The 22,870-nt window shown below is 38.2% G+C and overlaps 1 protein-coding gene across 9 annotated transcripts in view; it reads left to right on the top strand.

Moving 5' to 3' along the window:
* Positions 1–1,604: 1,604 nt before the first annotated feature.
* The window catches only part of RXFP1 (relaxin family peptide receptor 1), a 135,650-nt gene continuing 114,384 nt past the window's right edge, over positions 1,605–22,870 (top strand). For 5 of the 9 annotated variants that reach the window (XM_045055739.1, XM_045055736.1, XM_045055738.1 and 2 more), the window contains exon 1: positions 1,605–1,778. In XM_045055739.1, coding sequence (XP_044911674.1) covers positions 1,700–1,778 — 79 coding nt within the window. In that variant the 5' untranslated portion in view covers positions 1,605–1,699. The remainder of the gene's footprint in view (positions 1,779–22,870) is intronic. The other 4 variants (XM_045055733.1, XM_045055734.1, XM_045055731.1 and 1 more) reach the window with 2 other exon arrangements.

Genomic DNA, 22,870 nt, shown 5'->3' with positions numbered 1-22,870 from the left:
CAGGTGTGGCAAATACATGAATCTAACAATAGGGAAAAGAATTGCTACATAATAAACAGTGCAGGCAGACGATGGTCTCTGCGATCAAACAGCTTGGATAAACTGGTGCGTTTTTTACAGATTCACCTTAAACAAGTACTCTGTGGGACAGCAGTATTTTCAAAGTTGCTGCCATGTCCTGATTCATTTGCAGACTCCAAAGAGCTGAGAAAGGACAAAGCAAAGTGGACATAGTGCACAGTTCACGTTGCTACAGGCACAAGACCAGCTGTACAACTGTGCAACACCCAGTGCACAACAAAAATGTGGGTATCCTTTTTTTTTAAAAAAAAAAAAAGGAGAGGAAACTGCCATTAAAAGTATGGAAGTATAAACCCTTTTCTTTTTTCCCATGGTTTCTCTCTATTTCTCTCTCCCGACTTGTCACAGTGTTTTTTATTTCCTATTTAATATCGTTCTAAGTAAAGAGAAATTAAAATTTTAAATTATTAGCATGAATTTTTCTGTCCACGTTTACCTTGTGCGATGCTGGTTTTCAGTGCAACTATAAGAACATTTAACTTGGGGGCGTCCAGGTGGCTCATTGAAGCATCCAACTCTTGATATCAGCTCAAGGTCTTGATCTCAGGGTCATGAGTTCAAGCCCCGCATTGGGCTCTGTGCCAAAAGAAAGAGAGAGAGCCAGAGTGAGAGAAAGAAAAAAAAGGAAGGAAGGAAGGAGCACTTAACTTATATACAAAATCATCAAACTTATATGATTTGTATTCTGTAGCTCATACATTAATACTTCATGAAACAGTGGAAACACGGCACAGAGCTAACTTAACTCGTCGTGTCACTTCTTGACACAGGACCTTCTGCAATACTCTCTGCCTCTGGCTTACTAAAAATCCGAAAGGGCTGAAAAGAAAAGGAACTCTGAGTCACTCTATTTTTCACTCTCTTTCTGTGTCATGTTCTCCGGGTGAATGGTTAGCTAGTGTATGGAAGTAACAGCAGGAAACAAGGAAGCAAGGATATGCTAGGGCCCCTAGGGCACTGGTGTTTTTGAGAAGCCATTGCCTGCTTTTAGAGCAAGTCTGGTTGGAAAGGAAAGTGAGTCCTTTGGGGCTTTCAAGTGCAGTCCCTCCTTAGCCATAGATGGAGCATGCTTATTCTGTACTCCCTTGAGTCTTGCTCAACTTCCTTTCCCTAAAGAATGACCAAATCTTTCTGTTCCCAGTCTCAATTTTACCAGGGGAGAAAGAGATTAGAGATTAGATTTTAGAAACTTCTCAAAAAAAAAAAAAAAAAAAAAAAAAAAGAACCTGCTATTGTGACAATCCAGGAAATACTAGAGTTCCAGGGGTCCCTGAGGGAAACATAGGGAAAGCAGCCACTCTAGACCAGAAGAGGGACTTAGCTTAAGTTTCCAGTGAGAGAGTTGGCTTCTGCAAGACTAGGAGGTCCACAGGATGGCAGGCTCTGTAAGTGCTGAGTCTGCACCCAGCTCATCAGCAATATTTCAAAGGGGAAGAAAAGTTCTCATGCAGAAAGTGGAGAGCTGGGTTCTGAGCCTTACACACCTGGCTTAGAAGGTAAGGGTAAACGTCCACTGTGTTTGACCTTATAGAGGAGCCAGGCTCTGAAAACAGCATCACTGTCTCAAGCGACAGGGCTGCAAAGTTGTTGACATCTACAATCACATATCAAAAAAGCAATGGTAACTATGGTGACCACCCTGGACATCCAGGGTCCAGGATTCCTGTGTCATCCAATGAAGAGAAGAATGGAGCCAGGTGGGTGTGGGTGTAGAATCATATTTAATGTATTTAGAAAAGTGAAGAAAATTTAACATTTCCTGCATTGGTCTCATAACCACTTCTTACTTGAGCTCAAGAAAAAATACACCCAGTCTATTCTTTTTGACTGAGATATAATTTACATATAACATTGTTACACACCTTACAGTTTAAGTTGTACATGTTGATTTGATACGTATTGCCGTATAATTACCATTGTAACTTTAGCTAACACTTCTTTGCTATCACATAATTAACATCTCTTTTTTATGGTGAGAACAGACAAGATCTAGTCTCTTAGAAATTTTCAAGTACATAATACAGTATTATTGACTATAGTAACCATGGTGCGCATTAGATCTCCAGAACTCTTCATCTTCTAGTTTCAAGTTTATGCCCTTAAACAATAACTTCGTGATTCCTCCACCACCCTCAAAGCCCCCAGTAATCACCCTTCTACTCCCTGGTTCTACCAGTTCAGCTTTTTTAGATTCCACATATAAATATCATAACATTATTTGTCTTTATTTATTTTTACCTTTTCACATTAGATCATTTCCACTTAAATCCAAGTTACACAATTTTTTATAACTGCAAAATTCTGAAACCTCTTTTAAATAACATGGGTAGGCATTTAGATTAAAATGCAGAACTCAACAAAACAAACCCTCTTCTACACTAGACATTCGTAACTATTACTTACATCATTTGCTTCTAAAGAAAGAAAATCTGTTCAGCTGGTAACCACAGCCTGCTTACTTATACAACTGAAATCACTTTTAGCTCAGTGGGAGAAGCCATACATAACCTTGGAGATTCTTTGAGAACTGTGTGTATTTTTTCAATGAAGTAAATCAGTTAAAGTAAATTAGTTCAGGAAATATTTCATCAGGTTGTAATATGGCATTTGGCAATAATCTTTATTCCTACAACTATCAAAGTCACAATTACATTTGCTTCACTGCACTTAAAATGGCAACGTGATCTACGAACAGGTGTTTCACTTGGAATTAGATACAGCAGGCCCAAGTTTGGTTCCAATAATAGAGCTTGACTTTTGCGGGTGCCTGGGTAGCTCAGTCTGTTGAGTGTCTGACTTCAGCTCAGGTCATGATATCGGGGTTCATGAGTTTGAGCCTCATATCGGGCTCTGGGCTGACAGTTCAGAGCCTGGAGCCTGCAGGATTCTGTGTCTCCCTCTCTCTGTCCCTTCCCTGCTTGTGCTCTGTCTCTCAATAATCAATAAGCATTGAAAAAAAAATTGTTTTAAATAGAGCTTGGCTTTAGGTCTTCATAACAGAACTTTCTAAAATCACTGGGCCTCACATGGGTTATTTAAAATACAAGATTTTTTTTGTCCCCATCAAAAGCAGGCTATGTAAAACCAGTTGCTTATATACATTTCCCCCGTTGCTTCCTACATTATTAAGAGAACATTTAACATTCTTTTTTTTTTAAGTTTATTTATTTATTTAGAGACAGATCGAGAGCAAGAGTGAGAGCAAGGGGCAGAGAGAGAGAATCCCAAGCAGACTCTGCACCAACAGTGCAGAGCCCCATGCAGGGCTTGAACCCATAAACCATGAGATCTTGACTGAGCAGAAGTCAGAAACTTAACCAATTGAGCCACACAGGAGCCCCAAACATTTAATGTTCTTAAAATTCCTTCATAGGTTCCTAAGACATATTTTCCAAAATAAACAATTAACAGATAAAATAGTTTTTATTTCAAGCCACTGATTGGTCTTCTAGACTACCATCATTTTAATTTTTAACCACTTTCAAAAATGCATTTTTCTGGAAATTAAGTAAACATAATTTTCCCTGCAGTCTTCCCGCATTGTTATTGTGGCTTGTTTTCCACATTGCCAACTTGAAAAGTCGCCATAAAAGGAACTCTCATTGTTTTTGTTTAATGATCTGTGCTGATGGGTATTCTTTAGCAATGTGGTTTTACCCATTCAAATGAGTGGGACTTATACTTGAGGACAAAAATTCTTCACTGTTTTTTCATGGGTCAAATGAGACAAGACAGATCTCACACCTTCTAGACCGGCATTTCTCAAACCTAAGTGTGTCTCACAATCACTTGGAAAGCTTGTTAAACCACAGGTGAGTGGGCTCCGCCCCTGAATTTCTGAATCAGTAGAAGGGACTGGAGAATTCGTGTTTGTAACCACTTCTCAGGTCCACACTATGAAAAACCATTGTTAGAGACTGTCCTAGAGGTCCGATAAGAAACAAAAAGTGTTTACAAAACACCTTTAAAATACTACTGAAGAAAATTAAAACATTCATACTTCTGATTCTAAAATGTATCAACCGCATAATATTTCTTAAAAGAATTGTAGTAAATAATATTATAAATATCCATTCTTTCAAATAAAAGTATGTCTAAAATTATTATACTGTATTTATTTATTTTTATTTTTTTTTTTAATTTACATCCAAATTAGCATATAGTGCAACAATGATTTCAGGAGTAGATTCCTTAATGCCCCTTACCCATTTAGCCCATCCCCCCGCTCATAACCCTTCCAGTAACCCTCTGTTTGTTCTCCATATTTATGAGTCTCTTATGTTTTTGTCCCCCTCCCTGTTTTTATATTCTTTTTGTTTCCCTTCCCTTATGTTCATCTGTTTTGTCTCTTAAAGTCTTCATATGAGTGAAGTCATAGGATTTTTATCTTTCTCTGACTAATTTCACTTAGCATAATACCCTCCAGTTCCATCCACATACTTGCAAATGGAAAGATTTCATTCTTTTTGATTGCAGAGTAATACTCCATTGTATATATATATATACCACCTTTTCTTTATCCATTCATCCATCCATGGACATTTGGCCTCTGTCCATACTTTGGCCATTGTTGATAGTGCTGCTATAAACATGGGGGTGCATGTGTCCCTTCGAAAAAATATAACTGTATCCCATGGATAAATGCCTAGTAGTGCAATTGCTGGGTCATAGGGTAGTACTATTTTGTTTTTTGAGGAACCTCCATACTGTTTTCCACAGGGGCTGCATCAGCTTGCATTCCCACCAACAGTGCAAAAGAGATCCTCTTTCTCCATATCCTTGCCAACATCTGTTGTTGCCTGAGTTGTTAATGTTAGCCATTCTGGCAGGTGTCAGGTGGTATCTCATTGTGGTTTTGATTTGTATTTCCCTGTTGATGAGTGATGTTGAGCATTTTTTCATGTGTCGGTTGGCCATCTGAATGTCTTCTTTGGAGAAGTGTCTATTCGTGTCATTTGCCCATTTCTTCACTGAATTATTTGTTTTTTGGGAGTTGAGTTTTATAAGTTCTGTATAGATTTTGGATACTAACCCTTTATCTGATATGTCATTTGCAAATATCTTCTCCCATTCCATCAGTTGCCTTTTAGTTTTTCTAATTGTTTCCTTTGCTGTACAGAAGCTTTTTGTTTTGATGAGGTCCCAGTAGTTCATTTTTGCTTTTGTTTCTCTTCCCTCTGGAGACGTGTTGAGTAAGAAGTTGCTGTGGCCAAGGTCAAAGAGGTTGTTGCCTGCTTTCTCCTCGAAGATTTTGATGGCTTCCTGTCTTACATTTAGGGCTTTAATCCACTTTGAGTTTATTTTAGTGTCTGGTGTAAGAAAGTGGCCCAGGTTCATTGTTCTGCATGTCGCTGTCGTTTTCCCTGCACCACTTGCTGAAGAGACTGTCTTTATTCCATTGGATATTCTTTCCTGCTTTGTCAAAGATGAGTTGGCCATACCTTGTGGTTCCACTTCTGGGTTCTCTTTTCAGTTCCATTGATCTGAGTGTCTGTTCTTGTGCCAGTACCATACTGTCTTGATGATTACAGCTCTGTAGTATAGCTTGAAGCCTGGGATTGTGATGGCTCCTGCTTTGGTTTTCTTTTTCAAGATCACTTTGGCTATTCGGGGTCTTTATTGGTTCCATACAAATTTTAGGATTGTTTGTTCTAGCTCTGTGAAGAATGCTGGTGTTATTTTGATAGGGATTGCATTAAATATATAGATTGCTTTGAGTAGTATTGACATTTTAACAATATTTGTTCTTCCTATCCAGGAGCATGGAATCTTTTTCCATTTTTTGTGTGTCTTCTTCAATTTCTTTCATAAGCTTTCTATAGTTTTCAGCATATAGATTTTTCACCTCTTTGGTTAGATTCATTCCTAGGTATTTTATGGTTTTTGGCACAACTGTAAATGGGATCGATTCCTTGATTTCTCTTTATGTACCTTCATTGTTGGTGTATAGGAATGCAACCGATTTCTGTGCGTTGATTTTATATCCTGCAACTTTGCTGAATTCATGAATCAGTTCTAGCAGTGTTTTGGTGGAATCTTTTGGGTTTTCCATATAGAGTATCATGTCATCTGTGAAGAGTGAAAGTTTGACCTCCTCCTGGCCGATTTGGATGCCTTTTATTTCTTTGTGTTGTCTGATTGCAGAGCTAAAACTTTCAATACTATGTTGAATAACAGTGGCGAGAGTGGACATCCCTGTCTTGTTCCTGACCTTAGGGGGAAAGCTCTCAGTTTTTCCCCATTGAGGATGATATTAGCGTTGGCTTGTTCATATATGGCTTTTATGATCTCAAGGTATGCTCCTTCTATCCCTACTTTCTTGAGAGTTTTTATGAAGAAAGGATGCTGTATTTTGTCAACTGCTTTCTCCACAACTATTGAGAGAATCATATGGTTCTTGGCCTTTCTTTTATTGATGTGATGAATCACATTAATTATTTTGTGGATATTGAACCTGCATCCCAGGTATAAATCCCACTAGGTAGTGGTAAATAATTTTTTTTAATGTATTGTTGGATCCAGTTGGCTAATATCTTGTTGAGGATTTTTGCATCCATGTTCAGCAGGGAAATTGGTCTATAGTTCTCCTTTTTAGTGGGGTCTCTGGTTTTGGAATCAAGGTAATGCTGGCTTCATAGAAAGAGTTTGGAAGTTTTCCTTCCATTTCTATTTTTTTGAAAAGCTTCAAGAGAATAGGTGTTAACTCTTCCTTAAATGTTTGGTAGAATTCCCCTGGAAAGCCATCTGGCGCTGGACTCTGGTTTTTTGGCAGATTTTTGATTTCTAATTCTATTTCCTTACTGGTTATGGGTCTGTTCAAATGTTTTATTTCTTCCTGTTTCAGTTTTGGTAGCGTATATGTTTCTAGGAATTTGTCCCTTTCTTCCAGATTGCCCATTTTATTGGCATATAATTGCTCATAATATTCTTGTATTATTGTTTTTATTTCTGTTGTGTTGGTTCTGATCTCTCCTCTTTCATTCTTGATTTTATTAATTTGGGTCCTTTCCTTTTTCTTTTTGATCAAACTGGCTAATGGTTTATCAGTTTTGTTAATTCTTTCAAAGAACCAGCTTCTAGTTTCCCTGATCTGTTCTACTGTTTTTTTGTTTGTTTGTTTGTTTTGTTTTTTTGGTTTTGATAGCAATTTCTGCTCTAATCTTTATTATTTCCTGTCTTCTGCTGGTTTTGGGTTTTATTAGTTGTTCTTTTTCCAACTTCTTAAGGCATAAGGTTAGGTTGTGTGAGATTTTCTTCCTTCTTTAGGAAGGCCTGGATTGCTATATACTTTCCTTTTATGACCGCCTTTGCTGCATCCCTGAGGTTTGGGGTTGTGGTGTTATCATTTTCATTGACTTCCATATACTTTTTAATTTCCTCTTTAACTTCTTGGTTAATTCATTCATTCTTTAGTAGGATGTTCCTCAATCCCCAAGTGGTTGATTTCGAGTTTCATAGCATTGTGGTCTGAAAATATGCACGGTATGATCTCGATCCTTCTGTAGGTACTTAGGGCTGATTTGTGTCCCAGTATGTGGTCTATTCTGGAGAACGTTCCATGTGCACTGGAGAAGAATGTATATTCTGCTGCTTTAGCATGAAATGTTCTGAATATATCTGTTGAGTCCATCTGGTCCAGTGTGTCATTCAAAGCCATTGTTTCCTTGTTGATTTTTTTTATTAGATGATGTGTCCATTGCTGTGAGTGGGGTGTTGAAGTCTCCTATTATGGTATTACTATTGATGAGTTTCTTTTTCTTTTTTTAATTTTTTTTAATGTTTATTTATTTTTGAGAGAGACAGAGACAGAATGCAAATGGGTTGGGGCATAGAGAGAGGGAGGCACAGAATCTGAAGCAGGCTCCAGGCTCCAAGCTGTCAGCACAGAGCCTGACATGGGGCTCAAACTCACGACCTGTGAGATCATGACCTGAGCCAAAGTCAGATGCTCAACTGAGCCACCCAGGCACCCCTTGAAGAGTTTCTTTATGTTTGTGGTTCTTTGATTTATATATTTGTGTCCTTTCACATTTGGTGCATAAATGTTTACAGTTGTTAGGTCTTCTTGGTGGATAGACCCCTTGATTATTATATAATGCCCTTCTGCATCTCTTGATACAATATTTATTTTAAAGTCTAGATTGTCTGATATAAGTATGGCTACTCTGGCTTTCTTTTGTTGACCATTAGCATGATAGATGATTCTCCATCCCCTTATTTTCAATTTGAAGTATCTTTAGGTCTAAAGTGGGTCTTTTGTAAACAGCATATAGATGGATCTTGTTTTCTTATCCATTCTGTTACCCTATGTCTTTTGATTGGAGCTTCAAGTCCATTGATGTTTAGAGTGAGTACTGAAAGATATGAATTTATTGCCATTATGATGCTTGTAGAGTTGGAGTTTCTGGTGGTGTTCTCTGGTCCTTTCTAATCTTTTGTTGCTTTTGATATATATATATATATGTGTATATATATATATATATATACACATATATATGTATATATATATATATATATATATATATATATGTGTATATATATATATATTTTTTCATCTTTTCTCCCCTCAAAAAGTCCCCCTAAAAATTTCTTGCAGGGCTGGTTTAGTGGTCACAAACTCCTTTAATTTTCCTTTTTCTGGGAAACTTTTTATCTCTCCTTCTATTTTGAATGACAGCCTTACTGGATAAAGAATTCTTGGCTGCATATTTTTCTGATTCAGCACACTGAATATATCCTGCCACTCCTTTCTGGTGTGCCAAGTTTCTGTGGCTAGGTCTGCTGCAAACCTGATCTGTCTTCCCTTGTAGGTTAGGGACATTTTTTTTCCCTTGCTGCTTTCATGATCCTCTCCTTGCCTGAGTATTTTGTGAATTTGACTATGATATGCCTTGTTGATGGTCAGTTTTTGTTGAATCTAATGGGGGTCCTCTGTGCTTCCTGGATTTTGATGTCTGTGTCTTTCCCCGGGTTAGGAAAGTTTTCCACTCTGATTTGCTCACATAACCTTTCTACCCCTATTTCTCTCTCTTCCTCTTCTGGGACCCCTATGATTCTGATGTTGTTCATTTTTAATGAGTCACTAATTTCTCTAATTCTTAAATCGTGCTCTTTTGCCTTCATCTCCCTCTTTTTTTTCTGCTTCATTATTCTCTATAAGTTTGTCCTCTATATCACTGATTCTGTGTTCTGCCTCATCCATCCTTGCCACCACTGCATCCATCTGTGATTGCAGCTCAGTTATAGCATTTTTAATTTCATTCTATTTTTTACTTCTTTTATCTCTGCACAAAGGCATTCTAATCTATTTTTGACTTCAGCTAGTATTCTTTTTTTTTTTTCAACGTTTATTTATTTTTGGGACAGAGAGAGACAGAGCATGAACGGGGGAGGGGCAGAGAGAGAGGGAGACACAGAATCAGAAACAGGCTCCAGGCTCTGAGCCATCAGCCCAGAGCCTGACGCGGGGCTCGAACTCATGGACCGCGAGATCGTGACCTGGTTGAAGTCAGACGCTTAACCGACTGCGCCACCCAGGCGCCCCTTCAGCTAGTATTCTTATTATCGTGATTCTAAATTTTGGTTGAGACCTCTTGCTTGTATCTGTGTTGGTTAAATCCATGGCTGTCGTTTCTTTGTGCTCTTTCTTTTGGGGTGAATTCCTTCGTTTTGTCATTTTGAAGGGAGAAAAGGAATTAATGAGGTAGAACAATTGAAAGAAAAAAATTAAAATTAAAAAATATTAAAATTACAAAATTAAAAACACACACACATAAAAATATAATAAATGATGCTATATCCTAGGTGTGTTTTGGTCTGGGTGTTGAAAGTGGTTTGGCAGATTAGAGGGAAAAAAGGTGGGGGAAGAAAGGGAAAAAAAGGAAATCATTTGAGAATTTGAAAAAATAAATACAGTGAAGTAGACTAAAATGAGACGACGGGAGTAAAACAGAATTTGAAAAAGTATACACAAAAGTAAAGAATATAGTAGAAAAAAATTAAAGAAAAATATTTTTAATAAAAATTAAAAATACAAATGAATTTTTTTCTTTTCTGTATTCAAGAAAAAGAAAAGAAACAAAAAAGAGAAAAAGGAAAAAAAGAAAATTATTCAAAAATTTGAAAAAGTGAATACACTGTCATAGACTAAAATAAAATGATGGAAGTAAAATAGAATTTGAAAAAATTTACAAAAAAGCAAAAAATATAGTAAAAAATTAAAGAAAAATATTTTTAATAGAAATTGAAAGTAAAAATGAAGTTTTTCTCTTTCTGCATTCAAGAAAAAGAAAAGGAAATCATTTGAAAATTTGAAAAGGTGAATACACTGAAGTAGACTAAAATAAAATGATGGAAGTATTATAGAATTTGAAAAAATTTACACAAAAGTAAAAAATATAGTAATAAAAATTAAAGAAAAATATTTTTAATAAAAATTAAAAATAAAAATGATTTTTTTTCTTTCTGTAATCAAGAAAAAGAAAAGAAGTGTAAAAGAGAAAAAGAAAGAAAGAAAGAAAACTGAATTGATGGACCTAACAGACTGAAGTAGGACTGAAATTACTTCGTTTTCCCCATAAGGGAAAAGTCATAGAAGTCAGACTATGTAGCATTTTATAATCCATAAACTAAGCAGGCAGTGAGACTTGTGTTCTTGAAGAGCGCGAGGTTGGCCCAGTTGGGCGGGGCTCAGTGTAAAGACTCCGTTCTCCACTAGATGGCGCTGCTAGTCTACTGGGGTGGAGTGTTGTGGGGCCCATAGGTGAAAAAGTCACCACCCAGCTATCCAGTCTGTTCTCCCGGACCAGCAGTTGCACACCTGTCCTCTGTCTTCAGCTCTTGTCCACTCCCCGCTTTTTCACTGTCCGTGACCAGGCCCCAGGCAGCACCTCTCTCCTGAGTTTTGTCTCAGATGCAACTGTTTTCCCCGGCCCCTTACTTCTGAAGGACTGCGGCTTTGGCCCGTTCCGCCCCTCTGCGGGAAGGTCTCACCGAGCAATGGCCGAATGAGCGATGGCTGAATGTCGGCTGCACCCAGGAACGCTTGCCAGACCCTGCTTCTGCTGGTGCCCCGAGACTGCGGCCAGCTGCCAGGCTGCCCCGGAAAAAGCTCGCGAGATAGTGTAGCAGCAGCTTTTCAGGGATTATGGAAAATCATAACACACATCTGGCACCGGGCCTCACCCTTAACGACCTTGTTCCAGCACCAGCGAATGTAGCCGCTTTCTGGGGTCTGCTGGGACCATGTGGCTTCAACAGTCTCTACCGAATGTCCTTACGGCAGTGGAACCGCTTTTCCCCGTGTGGCCTGAGAACCTCCCGGACCCCACTCTGTTCCTGGGGATTCGCCCTTCCCACCAGAGCACCGCCAGGTATCGAGCTGCTGAGTTGCAGCCTTTGCGCTCCCTTTGTTTACAGTCTTAATGGAATTTCAACCCTGTCCTTTCTCCTTTCTCCCTTTTTAGTTTAGTCCCTGCGGCTGTTTCCAATTTTCCACTTTCTCTGCAGCTGCTTTTGGGGAGGGGTGCTTTTCCCATATTCTCTCCCCCCAGTCCTCTCTCTGCTCGCAAAAACACCTCCCTTACCGCTCCCCAAGTTCAGCTTTCCACTCCGCGTACCTGCTGAATTCTGTGGTTCAGGTTGTGCAGATTGTTGTGTTAATCCTCCAGTCAGTTTTCTAGGTGAGTAAGATGGTTTAGTGTTGCTTGGCTGTTTTTCATGGACGCGAGACACACGAAAGATTTCCATGCTGTTCCGCCATCTTGGCTCCTCCCCTCTACCGTATTTTTAAGTTTAAGCACAACAATTTATTTTACCTCAGTTTTTAGGCAGTTTCCAAAGAACAAATGCATTTTTCATTTCAGAATAATACAAAGTTAAAGACACTGTATAATTCTTAAAAAACAGCTTAATTAACTGAGTTAAAATTGACTCCACATGTTTACAGATCTTCCAAAAGTTACAAAGCAAACTCTAACTACATGTAAAGTAAAATTTTTCTAAAGGCGTACATGATTATGGGTGTGGTTTGCTACCAATTATTTGTACCTCTTTTTAAAACAAAGTCACTTTTTTTTTCATTTCCAGTTTGCGCAATGTATTCTGTCACCAATTATGTGATAATGTAAGAAATGGAATTTAATCAAAAAATCAACTTACCTTAGAATCCTAAATGCACATCATATGTTAGAGAATAAATAAGTGTAGCCCTTGTAACAAATTACTGCCCCACATCAGTTTCCTGAATCTTATGGTGTAACTTAATGTCTAAAGGAAATATTTTTCATTCAGTAATGATTTAAAACTTCACATTATTAAATATGTGTGCTTAAGAACTGGATTTTAGTCGACTTTACGCCCTGTGTATTTTCATGTTAATTTGAAGCACTTTTAAAAGCTAACAAGTTTGTTGACTGCCTCTCACTGTTTAGCTCTCTGAAAACTAACCCCTCTGCTGCACGTTGACTAGGGCAGGTAAAGAGAATTTTGTGGCGAGGATAACCTCAAGGTGACAAGTTTACTTCTCAGGACTTTGGATTGCTTTTCTTATTGTGTCATTTAGTAATCAAGTGTGGTCTTAATAACAACCTTCTCAAGAAACTCATTTTAATGATGCTAAGAACACCAGTTCTCCCAGCCTTTCCAAAGGAAGGGACTTACTACTATGATGTGGAGACTTATAAAGTCTAAATTCTAAATTAACTTATAAAGTTAAATTAACTTTAAAATTAACAAAGATGAGAGGCTCCTGGGTGGCTCAGTCGGATAAGCATGCGACTTTGGCTCGGGTCATGATCTTAAGGTTCGTGGGTTCGAGTTCTGCGTCGGGCTCTGTGCTGACAGCTCAGAGCCTAGAGCCTGCTTCAGAATCTGTTTCCCTCTCTCTCTCTGCCCCTCCCCTGCTCACTCTCTGTCTCTCTCTCTCTCTGAAAAATAAAATTTATTTTTACTTAACAAAGATGAGTAAATTGCCGGAGGTAAAGAATAGTTACTACTTATCTTAGAGAAAGAAAAAAAAGGGGCGCCTGGGTGGCTCAGTCGGTTAAGCGTCCGACTTCGGCTCAGGTCATGAGTTTGAGCCCCATGTCAGGCTCTGTGCTCACCACTCAGAGCCTGGAGCCTGTTTCAGATTCTGTGTCTCCCTGTCTCTGACCCTCCCCCATTCATGCTCTGTCTCTCTCTGTCTCAAAAATAAATAAACATTAAAAAAATTTTTTTAAATAAAAAAAAGAAAAAAAGATGAATCCAATAACAATCATCAAAGATATGCGAGAAAATAAAGATAACAATCAATTGACTAATTTGACATAACACACCTGGATTCATTGTCTCTTCAACCCTATTCTACCCAATCCTTTAGTGCATCACTATTTTCTCAAGCTTCTCTCCTTCAGGAAATCACCAGGAATCAGGTACCAGACATATACCGGTATCAAGAACAAAGTCTAAAGTGTCCCGTCTCCTCGCTAATAATAGTCTCCGAGGCAAGAGGTCCATCCTACAAGGTTGACTCATTAAGCATCTACTTCCAGAACCTCATTCTCCTCCCACCTGCCTTTTTTTCCTATTTATTCATTGTTAGTGCCCAATAATTGTTAGTACCTTAACTTTTTTTAAGTACCTGTTTGATTCTTGATACTTGCGGTGTGAATTTTCATGATTCCCCTTAGCTTCAGTCCACAATTTGTCCCCCTATGCCAGGATTGAAGCTGTTGTTTCTCTAGTACCTTCTTGCCACCTCCCCCTTGGTTCCAACAAGTACACATGTACCACAATATTCCACCCAGAAAATTCCTGACTTCCCTACAGCAAATTTGGTATGGCATTTGACCCTTATAAATGTATGTCTATTTGATATATTTACAGATTGACACATTGTGGAGAAAACCCAACTTCACATTTCAAAAGGTAAATAGCAAGCTATAAAACATGTAAGGAATCAGGAGCTGCCAAAAAATGTCTTCATTAAGATTTTTACCCCCAGACCCAAGTTCGATTAGTTTCTAGAAGGGGCAATAGCTGAGAAATTCCCTGAAGCTATTTCATGACAAGCTAACACGGGCCTGGAACATAAATTAGAAATCCCAGTTGACCTCTAGTAATTCTAAAAGAAGATTAAACGAGAAATAGGAGACACATTTTTGTTTTCACAATTAGGATTTCTTATTCCAACACCTTCTTACTTTAGTCACACAGCCTGAAGAGTGTTATCTCACCAGGAGAAGAGGAATATGACAGAACTGATCTGTCTTCACATAGCAAAATCATAAACTTAATTGCATAATTATATGTTACTTTTTTAATATTTGCTTTTATGACTATTGTGACAATTACTTTTCATGATCTCCATAAGTTCGTATACACCAACTCAAAAAACCTGACAACATTCTCACTCAGTTTAGTTACTGATCCATTTTAGTTACCATCTGTAAATTATTTACCATCTGTCTTTATCTTTGTCAATCTTTCTTTTTCTCAGTCTTCACCCCCAACCCTTGCCCCATTTTCTTCTTACTTATACTATCTCTGAACATCTCCTAAACATTTTCAGCCTTGGTACTACTTCCTTCTATACTTACTGGCAGAGGAAACTTCTGGATTGTGGTAGACTGTGTATCTGCTCACCAAGCCTACCCATCTTCTATCTTCTGATAATGTGTACTACACTACCTTCTAATCATAAAGTAAATGCAAAACCTAGTCTCAGATAATTATAAGGTTCTTTTCTCGTAGACACAATGCTTAATTCATGGCCAAACATGTAACCTAAAAGTAGAGACCTGCACCAACATTTCTTTAATTAGACAAGGAGATGTTTCCTTGCTTTGAGGATCATGGACCAGAAAAGATAAGAACCAGAGATTAACAACAGCCATTATGTCAACCACACAGAGAAAATCTATCTAAAGTAATAAAGCATAGAGAAGCAGAGATAAAAAATAGAGAAAGGAGGAAGAGACCTATGGAAATAGACAAAGAGACTTGATGAACTTGACTGAGTTGGATTTCTGTCATCTGCACTCCAGGGAATTCTGATGAATACCAAAATGGGAAGTGGATTGTCATAAATAAGAAAAGCTAAAATGCATGCATAACTGATAATTGATAAGGGTAGAAAGCAATAATAATTCTTCCATCCCAGACTGGGAAATTGGCAACTTAGTCATTCAATATAAAGTCATGCGATTAAAACTATCACCTGTCATGTCTTAGGACGAGGGTATGGCACACCACTTTCCCTTTTTCCTACCACAATTGTGGAAATATGTATCAAGACAGAATATTGTCAGGTCCCTGAGTGATCATAATGTGAGAAATAAACTTCCATAGGAGATGTTTCTTACTGCAGCCCCCCCCCCCCACATCTAGCATATACTAGCTGATTCAGAAATTGGTAACTAGACATGGTGTGCTGTCATAACAAAAAGAGAACATATGGCATTGACTTAAAGGCCAGGTGGCACATAGGAAAGAAACTGTTGTCAAAGCTTTAAGGATAGTTATCCATGTTGCATAGTGAAAAAGCATTTAGTAATATCGTCACCATTGATAACCTGGCAAGCAGATGGTGTACCTAAAGAATTTATAATCCTAGGACAAGAGATTATAGAAATTTAGTTGTTGCTGTTGCTGGGTGTCATTGTCTATGTTTCATAAGATTTTATAGAAAGCAAATAAACTTAGCAGAGAATTGTCCAGTTTGGGGAAAAAAAGAAAAGAAAAGAAAAAGAAATAGAATCCAGAAATTCAGCCCTTGAAGGATTGGGAGAACTGTGTGCTTTTCATCCACAACCAGTAAAAAATATAATTGAAAGAGCAAAGACCCAACAAACTGTGGTTCAGTAAAGTCTTTCAGTGTGACCAAATAGCTCTGGGAGAAGACAGGAAGTGGCTGCCCCAACAAAACTTAATGGACTCAAGTTACTTGAAATTACGTCATTAAATACAAAGAGATACATAGGTATGGGGGCAAAAAAAGTAGCATGGTAAATCAGGAAATTGTGTCCACAAAACTTTTCTGAGAAAAGAACTATTGAGGTGGCCATCAACACATGAAGTTAATTGGAATCAAATAAATAAGAACACAATAAGTCCTTGAGAGAGATGTACTTCTACAAAGACTATCAACCTCAGGTTAAAAGCAGAAATGGTGATTGTTCTATTTATGAAACAACCTTGGATACCCAACCATCTGAAAGGAAAAAAAGAAGATGTATAGGGGCACCTGGGTGGCTCAGTTGGTTAAGCATCAGACTTTGGCTCATGGTTCATGGGTTCAAGCCCATGTTGGGCTCTGTGCTGACAGCTCAGAGACTGGAGCCTGCTTCAGAATCTGTGTCTCCCTCTCTCTCTGCCCCTCCCCTGCTCGCTCACTCGTTCTCTCTCTCTCTCTCTCTCTCAAAAATAAACATTAAAAATTTTTTAAAAAAAGGAAGCTGTGTATTCTGTTCAGCCCTCAACTCTAATGCAGAAGAACATATTCTTCAACATGGAAAATCATATAATACAAAGGAAGGACCCTCCAGTGTGCAGACCGAGGGCCACAGTGAACAATGGACAGGGGAGCCCCTTCCAGGGAGTAGACTCAGCCAATTAACAAACGTTCCCCATCCTCAGGGTAAGGAGCCTCACCTCATCTGCCCAGCAGAATTTCAAAATTGCTACCCACAACTATCTATAGGGTTTCTCCTCACCTTCTGCTTTCTAGTAAGAATATTCATTGTGATTATCTTGTCCCTGTTCCACCACTGCATATTGGGGGAGGATAGTGTGTCTTTTTAGTTCGTATATGATTAGTCAAGAGAAGCCACAGATAGATATCATGTCAGAAGTACCCATTTTATATGTCATTCAGAGATCCTGATCTGTGGGCTTGATATTGTGACTAGATTTGACTTCTGGAATGTCTGCCTTAGAAAAGAGATTAGTGTATTATGCTTACCGGTATTCAGAAAAGCAGATTGAAGCTGTCATTAGTGCTGTTCATCATAATATTTCTGTTCCTCTTCTTCCAGGCACATGGTTGAATTGTCCCTTCCCTTATCATTTTGAAATTAGGCCAATGAAATGTGAGCAGATATGATGTATATCACTTTCAGGTAGAATCTTTAAAAGCCAGTGTGCAATTTACCATGTTACCTTCTTCCTGCCCTGATGATCATGGATGCATGTGTCATTATGAAACCTCCATCAGCCCGATACCTGAGAGACCATAATGACCAGAGCCTCCTACTGACCCATGATGGTCATGTAGAGTGAGAAACAAATTTCTGTTGATTTGAGCAACTAATATTTTTGTGGTTGTATTTTATAACAGCATAATCTAGCGGATATTGACTGAGAGGCCTTTAGGAAAAAAGAAAAAAAAAGTAAGAAAGGCCTTTTCTACAAAGATCACTTTTAGGTCAGATGATGATTTCTTTACAGCACTGTAAAAGTCCAATTACATACCCAAATCAAAAATTAGGGTCCAGACTAGGAAGAGGAATACTTAGAAGGAGCCAAAGAAATAAGGAAACCCTGGCTTCCCAACCTTTCTCCAAAATGCCCCACAGGATCACCTCTGAGTTACAGGGGTAACAATACCTCCCTTCATTAAGCACCAATCACTAGAATCTATCCTGGCATTAGATGAAAGATTAGCTCTGCCACATGGACCCATATATTATTCTCCTTGCTTTGAAGCAGAAGCCAAGTTAGCTGCCATTAAAACAGGGCTAGGAACTCCAGCACATACTAAAAGGAAGACCTACAAAGACAGCCCCTAGATTGATTGATCCAGACTCTAAAAACTTTGGTTAACTGCTGAGTGCCCCAAAATCAAAGGCACTAGCAGTCTACCAGGGTTTTAAAGGACTTGAGCTACCAAACAGATTCTGAGCCTAGACTAGATCAGTAGTTCCTAAATTATGGTCCACAGATAGGATCTGGAGAAGTCGTTACTGATTTGCAATGAAACAAGAAAAATAAATACAATGTCATCATGTTTTATGAAGCTAATTGTGTTTAGTTTAAAGGACTGTTTTGTGTTTGAACATTGTATTTTCCCTAATTGTACAGTAACCAAACGTCCTCAGATTCATAAAATGATGGCCAAAAAATGGTAAGTAAGGCTTTTGTTGCTGTTGTTAATTTTTTTACTTGATAAAACTGGTTGGTAACCTTATGTTGTTCCCATTGTTTTTGTTAAAATTCTACTTACTTATAAAATGATTATTTTTATTTGCTCTTAAGATCTAAAAACTTCTGATGGGATCTTAAAGAAAACCTCTTGTGTCCTCCTCTAGAGCTGCACTGTCCAATATGATAGCCACTAACCACACATGGTTACTGAGTACTTGAAATGTGGCTAGCCCAAACTGAGATGTGCTGTGCGTGTAACACACATATACCAGATTTCAAAGATAGTAAAAATTTAAAAAAGGACTTAAATACCCATTAATAGTTCTCATACCGATTCCACGTTGAAGTGGTAATATAGTGGATATATTGAGTTAAATAAAATGTATTATTAAAATTAATTTTACCGGGGTGCCTGGGTGGCGCAGTCGGTTAAGCGTCCGACTTCAGCCAGGTCACGATCTCGCGGTCTGTGAGTTCGAGCCCCGCGTCAGGCTCTGGGCTGATGGCTCAGAGCCTGGAGCCTGTTTCCGATTCTGTGTCTCCCTCTCTCTCTGCTCCTCCCCCGTTCATGCTTTCTCTCTCTCTGTCCCAAAAATAAATAAAAAGTTGAAAAGAAATTTAAAAAAAATTAATTTTACCTATTTCCTTTTACTTTCTTAATGTGGCTACTAGAAAATTTTGAATTGCACACGTGGCTCATTTTTTACTTCCATTGGACATCCCTCATCTAAAGTCAAAGTCTGAACAAAATAAATAGGTAAACAAATAGTCAAAGTCTGTTCATAATCAACCATAATTAGAACAGTTTTCTTTCTGGCAGCGGCTGGTGTTTGCAGCCTTTGCAGTGACACCAAACCCGAATAGCTGCCTTACATCTGTTACACAACAGCCTCATCTCCGTAGCTAAAGTCTGTTCTTTCTCATCTTTTGCATCACACGGTCATGAGACTAGTCGTCTTTATTAGTCTTTTTTTTTTTATTATATCAATTTACTGCTCAGAAATTGATATCAACTTTTATATCCTACTTTTTGTTATCTAGTCAACCTCATGTCTGACACTTTCCAACAAGTGATTAATTACTCCATAACTTTACAATAGCATTTCTTGGTTATATTTTGGCCTAGACCCATACGGATCTGCTGTTTGCACATGTTTACACACACTTGTTTTTGAAGTAAAATGTTGTTTCTATGACTCCCTGTCAGCCCATGACTTTCTTTGTCTTCCATATTCACTACACAGATTTTCTTCCCTAAAGGATCATCCATAATTGACCCCAGCTAGTTGTCTGTACCAGCCTCCTTGACACCTTCTCATACCTTCTTTACAACACTATACTCATGGCAACAGTTTACATTTGTTGAAAAATCTGGTAAAAATATATTTTAGGTAATTCATATGTATGAATTCTGTCTCCATAATAATTTATTTTTTTTCTTTTTTTAAATTTTTTTAATGTTTATTTATTTTTGAAGAGAGAGAGAAAGCGCATGGGGGAGGTGCAGAGAGAGAGAGAGGGAGACACAGAATCTGAAGCAGGCTCCAGGCTCTGAGCTGTCAGCACAGAGCTGATGCAGGGCTCAAACCCACAAACCCTGGGATCATGACCTGAGCCAAAGTCGGATGCTTAACCAACTGAGCCACCCAGGTGCCCCAATTTATCATTTTTTCTGAAACAGATTATTATATTTCATAAAATTACACAGTTATAATTCCTCTAAAAGATAATTGTTGGGATGCCTCTCTGTCTCCATCAGTAGAGCGTGCGACTCTTGATCTGGGGATTTGAGTTTAAGCCCCATGTTGGGTGTAGAGATTACTTAATAAATAAATTACTTAAATAAATAAATCTTTAACAAAATAAATAAATGAAAGATCAACCATTGATTTCACAGGTGAGACAACAGAGGACCAGGGCATTTAAGTGATTTATCAGAGGTTACATGTCTAATCAGTGGCAAAACTGGGAGCGTAACTTGCCATCCTCTACTGACACTACTGGAACAAGCCATCTTTACTTTTCTGATTTATGTTTTCTTCCAGCATGTAGGAGATGCCCCTTGCATAGATCAGGCAGTCTTGGGTGAGCCATGCAGAGGCATCAGCAGCAGACTGGCAGTGCATTAAAGGGAGAACACTGGGATTAGGAAGCTAGGGCTAAGAGCAGTAAATCTCCTGTAGGGTCAACCCCATGGAGTGAAGAACAAGCTAAATCATAGGCAAGTGGGCTGGGGTTAGAGGCAAGGCAGCATGGATGCCGAAGCTCCAGCTAGGAAACTGAAGCAGCTGAAGCTTATCACGACTGAGCAGGAACAATGGGCATGTGCAGAAGAAGGGACAGAGATGGCTGCTCAGAGAGCACGCAGGCTGCTAGATATGAACCAGCAGGTTTAGTTTCCAGACCCCATCTACTGGCTCAAGCAACAGACTTTATTTCTCCTTTTATACTGTTGGTCTTGAACTAGGTAGGCTCAATCTTGATACAAGGACCCTGAAACTTGAAGGTCATCAATTACAGTTGTTTGAGGAAACGAAGTAAGGCAAGGTTAGTAATACTAAATTATGTACATAATTTTCAGTTAACAAAAACCATCAACTGATATCTACTGCATAAGGTGATGATTGATAGATAGACAACAGATAGATACATACATGGATAGATGGTGTTGAGCTTGTTAACCATGTCCTCGCCGTCTTCACACCATCGGTTTCACAGAGGATTACTCAATTCTGTCACACCCCTATTATAACCATCAAGGCAACACACAAATCCACATGGGATTTGGTTTACATTTAATGGTTGATTTTCTGCTAAAATGACATAATAGCTTCCATCTAGAGTGAAATTGTTTAGATTCCGTATAAAATGTCTCTTGAAATACCTGTACCTCTTCATTGCTCTGTCCCAGTGCACATCTTACTTCATATCATTCTCCAGAAGTCATTTCATTTCAGAATTGTGTAATTAATGCTAAATTGAGATAGCTAAAATTGCCTTGGTATGACTTAGACATGATGAGTATCTCAAGAGTATTGCCTGGTTGACAGCTGTCAATTAGGAATGGATCCATGGGATCCATGCATTTGAAAGCATGCATTTTAGCTCCGGGATCGTACTTAGTCTTGATTCAAGAGTTGGTTTACTATTGCCCAAATATCTTTGAATCATGAGGCTCTGATTGAGATCTTACCAATCTCTTTCATTGAGACTTTCCCAGGTCTGCAATCAAACAAATATTTAGGGGAGCCTGAGTGGCTCAATGTCCAACTTCGGCTCAGGTCATGATCTCATGGTTCATGAGTTTGAGCCCCGCAACCGGCTCTCTATTATCAGCCCAGAGCCCACTTCAGATACTCTGTTCCCCTCTCTCTCTCTGCTCCTTGCTCGCTGGTTCTCACTCTCTTTCAAAAATAAATAAGTAAACTTTAAAAAAAAATTAAAAAACACATTAAGTAAAATGGTTCTTTCTACTGTTGGAAATGATGGTGGCAAATAGGTTGAGACACATAGACAAAAAACCTTTGAGTATCATTATCAAATTTTAAAATATGATGCTAAAAATGTACTAGAATAGTTCACTGGTAGTGGGAAGGAAAAACCACAGATTAGAAATTTGAATCTATACAGTGCACACAGGTTGATAATGCTTATCTGGCTTGACTCTAGGTTGTTCTGAGAAGTAATTTTCAAATATAAAGTTTTGTGATTATTCAGAGAGTCTCAATAAGATTTTAAAAGAGACTCCAAGGTAAGAAAGGGTGTTAACTGTTAGCCTGAATCGCCACCAAATCTGATGTGGAAAACCACGAAGTAAATACTCACAAACAGAGGGAATGACGTCACAGATCCTATCAGACCCACAATGTAAGCTTGGAATTGAACGATATGAGCAGGAAGAGAAGGCTAGGAACATACACCATTTCTTTTTAAAACTCTTTAATGTATGTCTTTAAATTGCAGAACAACAAAAGAAGAAAATACATTTTAATTAGAAGTTTGAGAAGAATTCTACTTTAATTATTAAGTAAAAATCAGTAGTTAAACATTGTTCAGGCAAGGCTTTGTCTACAATGCAGTTGTTGTCAACCAGGAGCAAGTTTGCCCCCCAGGGAACGTTTGCATAAGTTTGGAGATGTGTTTAATTGTCCCAACTAGAGAGTGCTATTGACATCTAGTGGGTAGAGGACAGGGATGCTGCTGAATATTCTACAATGCAAAGGATAGCACCTCACAATAATTTTCTGGTCCAAAATCCCAATAGTGCCTGCTGCACTGTATGGTAAGGGTACTTTTTTTTCACTCCTGGGTTTTTTCCACCAATATACCTATATGAAACTAATACTCCAGATTCGTTGTATTGGCTTAAAATAAGAAAGAAGTGATATTCTATTTAAAAAAAAAAAAGTCTTAAATTGTTCCTCCAGATAAATATCCATTTTAGTAAAATATACTACAATCTTAGTGAAATGAGAAATTATTTTGAAGTTTAGCATGGATAATTTGAGATTAAAAATACAATGCATGTATATATTGTTAAAAGTACTTCCTGACTACTGGCCCACTAATTGTATCATCAGCTCAGACAAAATGCTCAAAGCTAACAAAATAACATCAGGATTACTTTGAAAACGACTTTCTGCTGGAAGATTCCCAAAGCAAGTGC

This window comes from Felis catus, chromosome B1 (genome assembly GCF_018350175.1).
Source record: "Felis catus isolate Fca126 chromosome B1, F.catus_Fca126_mat1.0, whole genome shotgun sequence".
Lineage (NCBI taxonomy): Eukaryota > Metazoa > Chordata > Mammalia > Carnivora > Felidae > Felis > Felis catus.
This window is presented reverse-complemented; position numbering and strand designations above follow the sequence as displayed.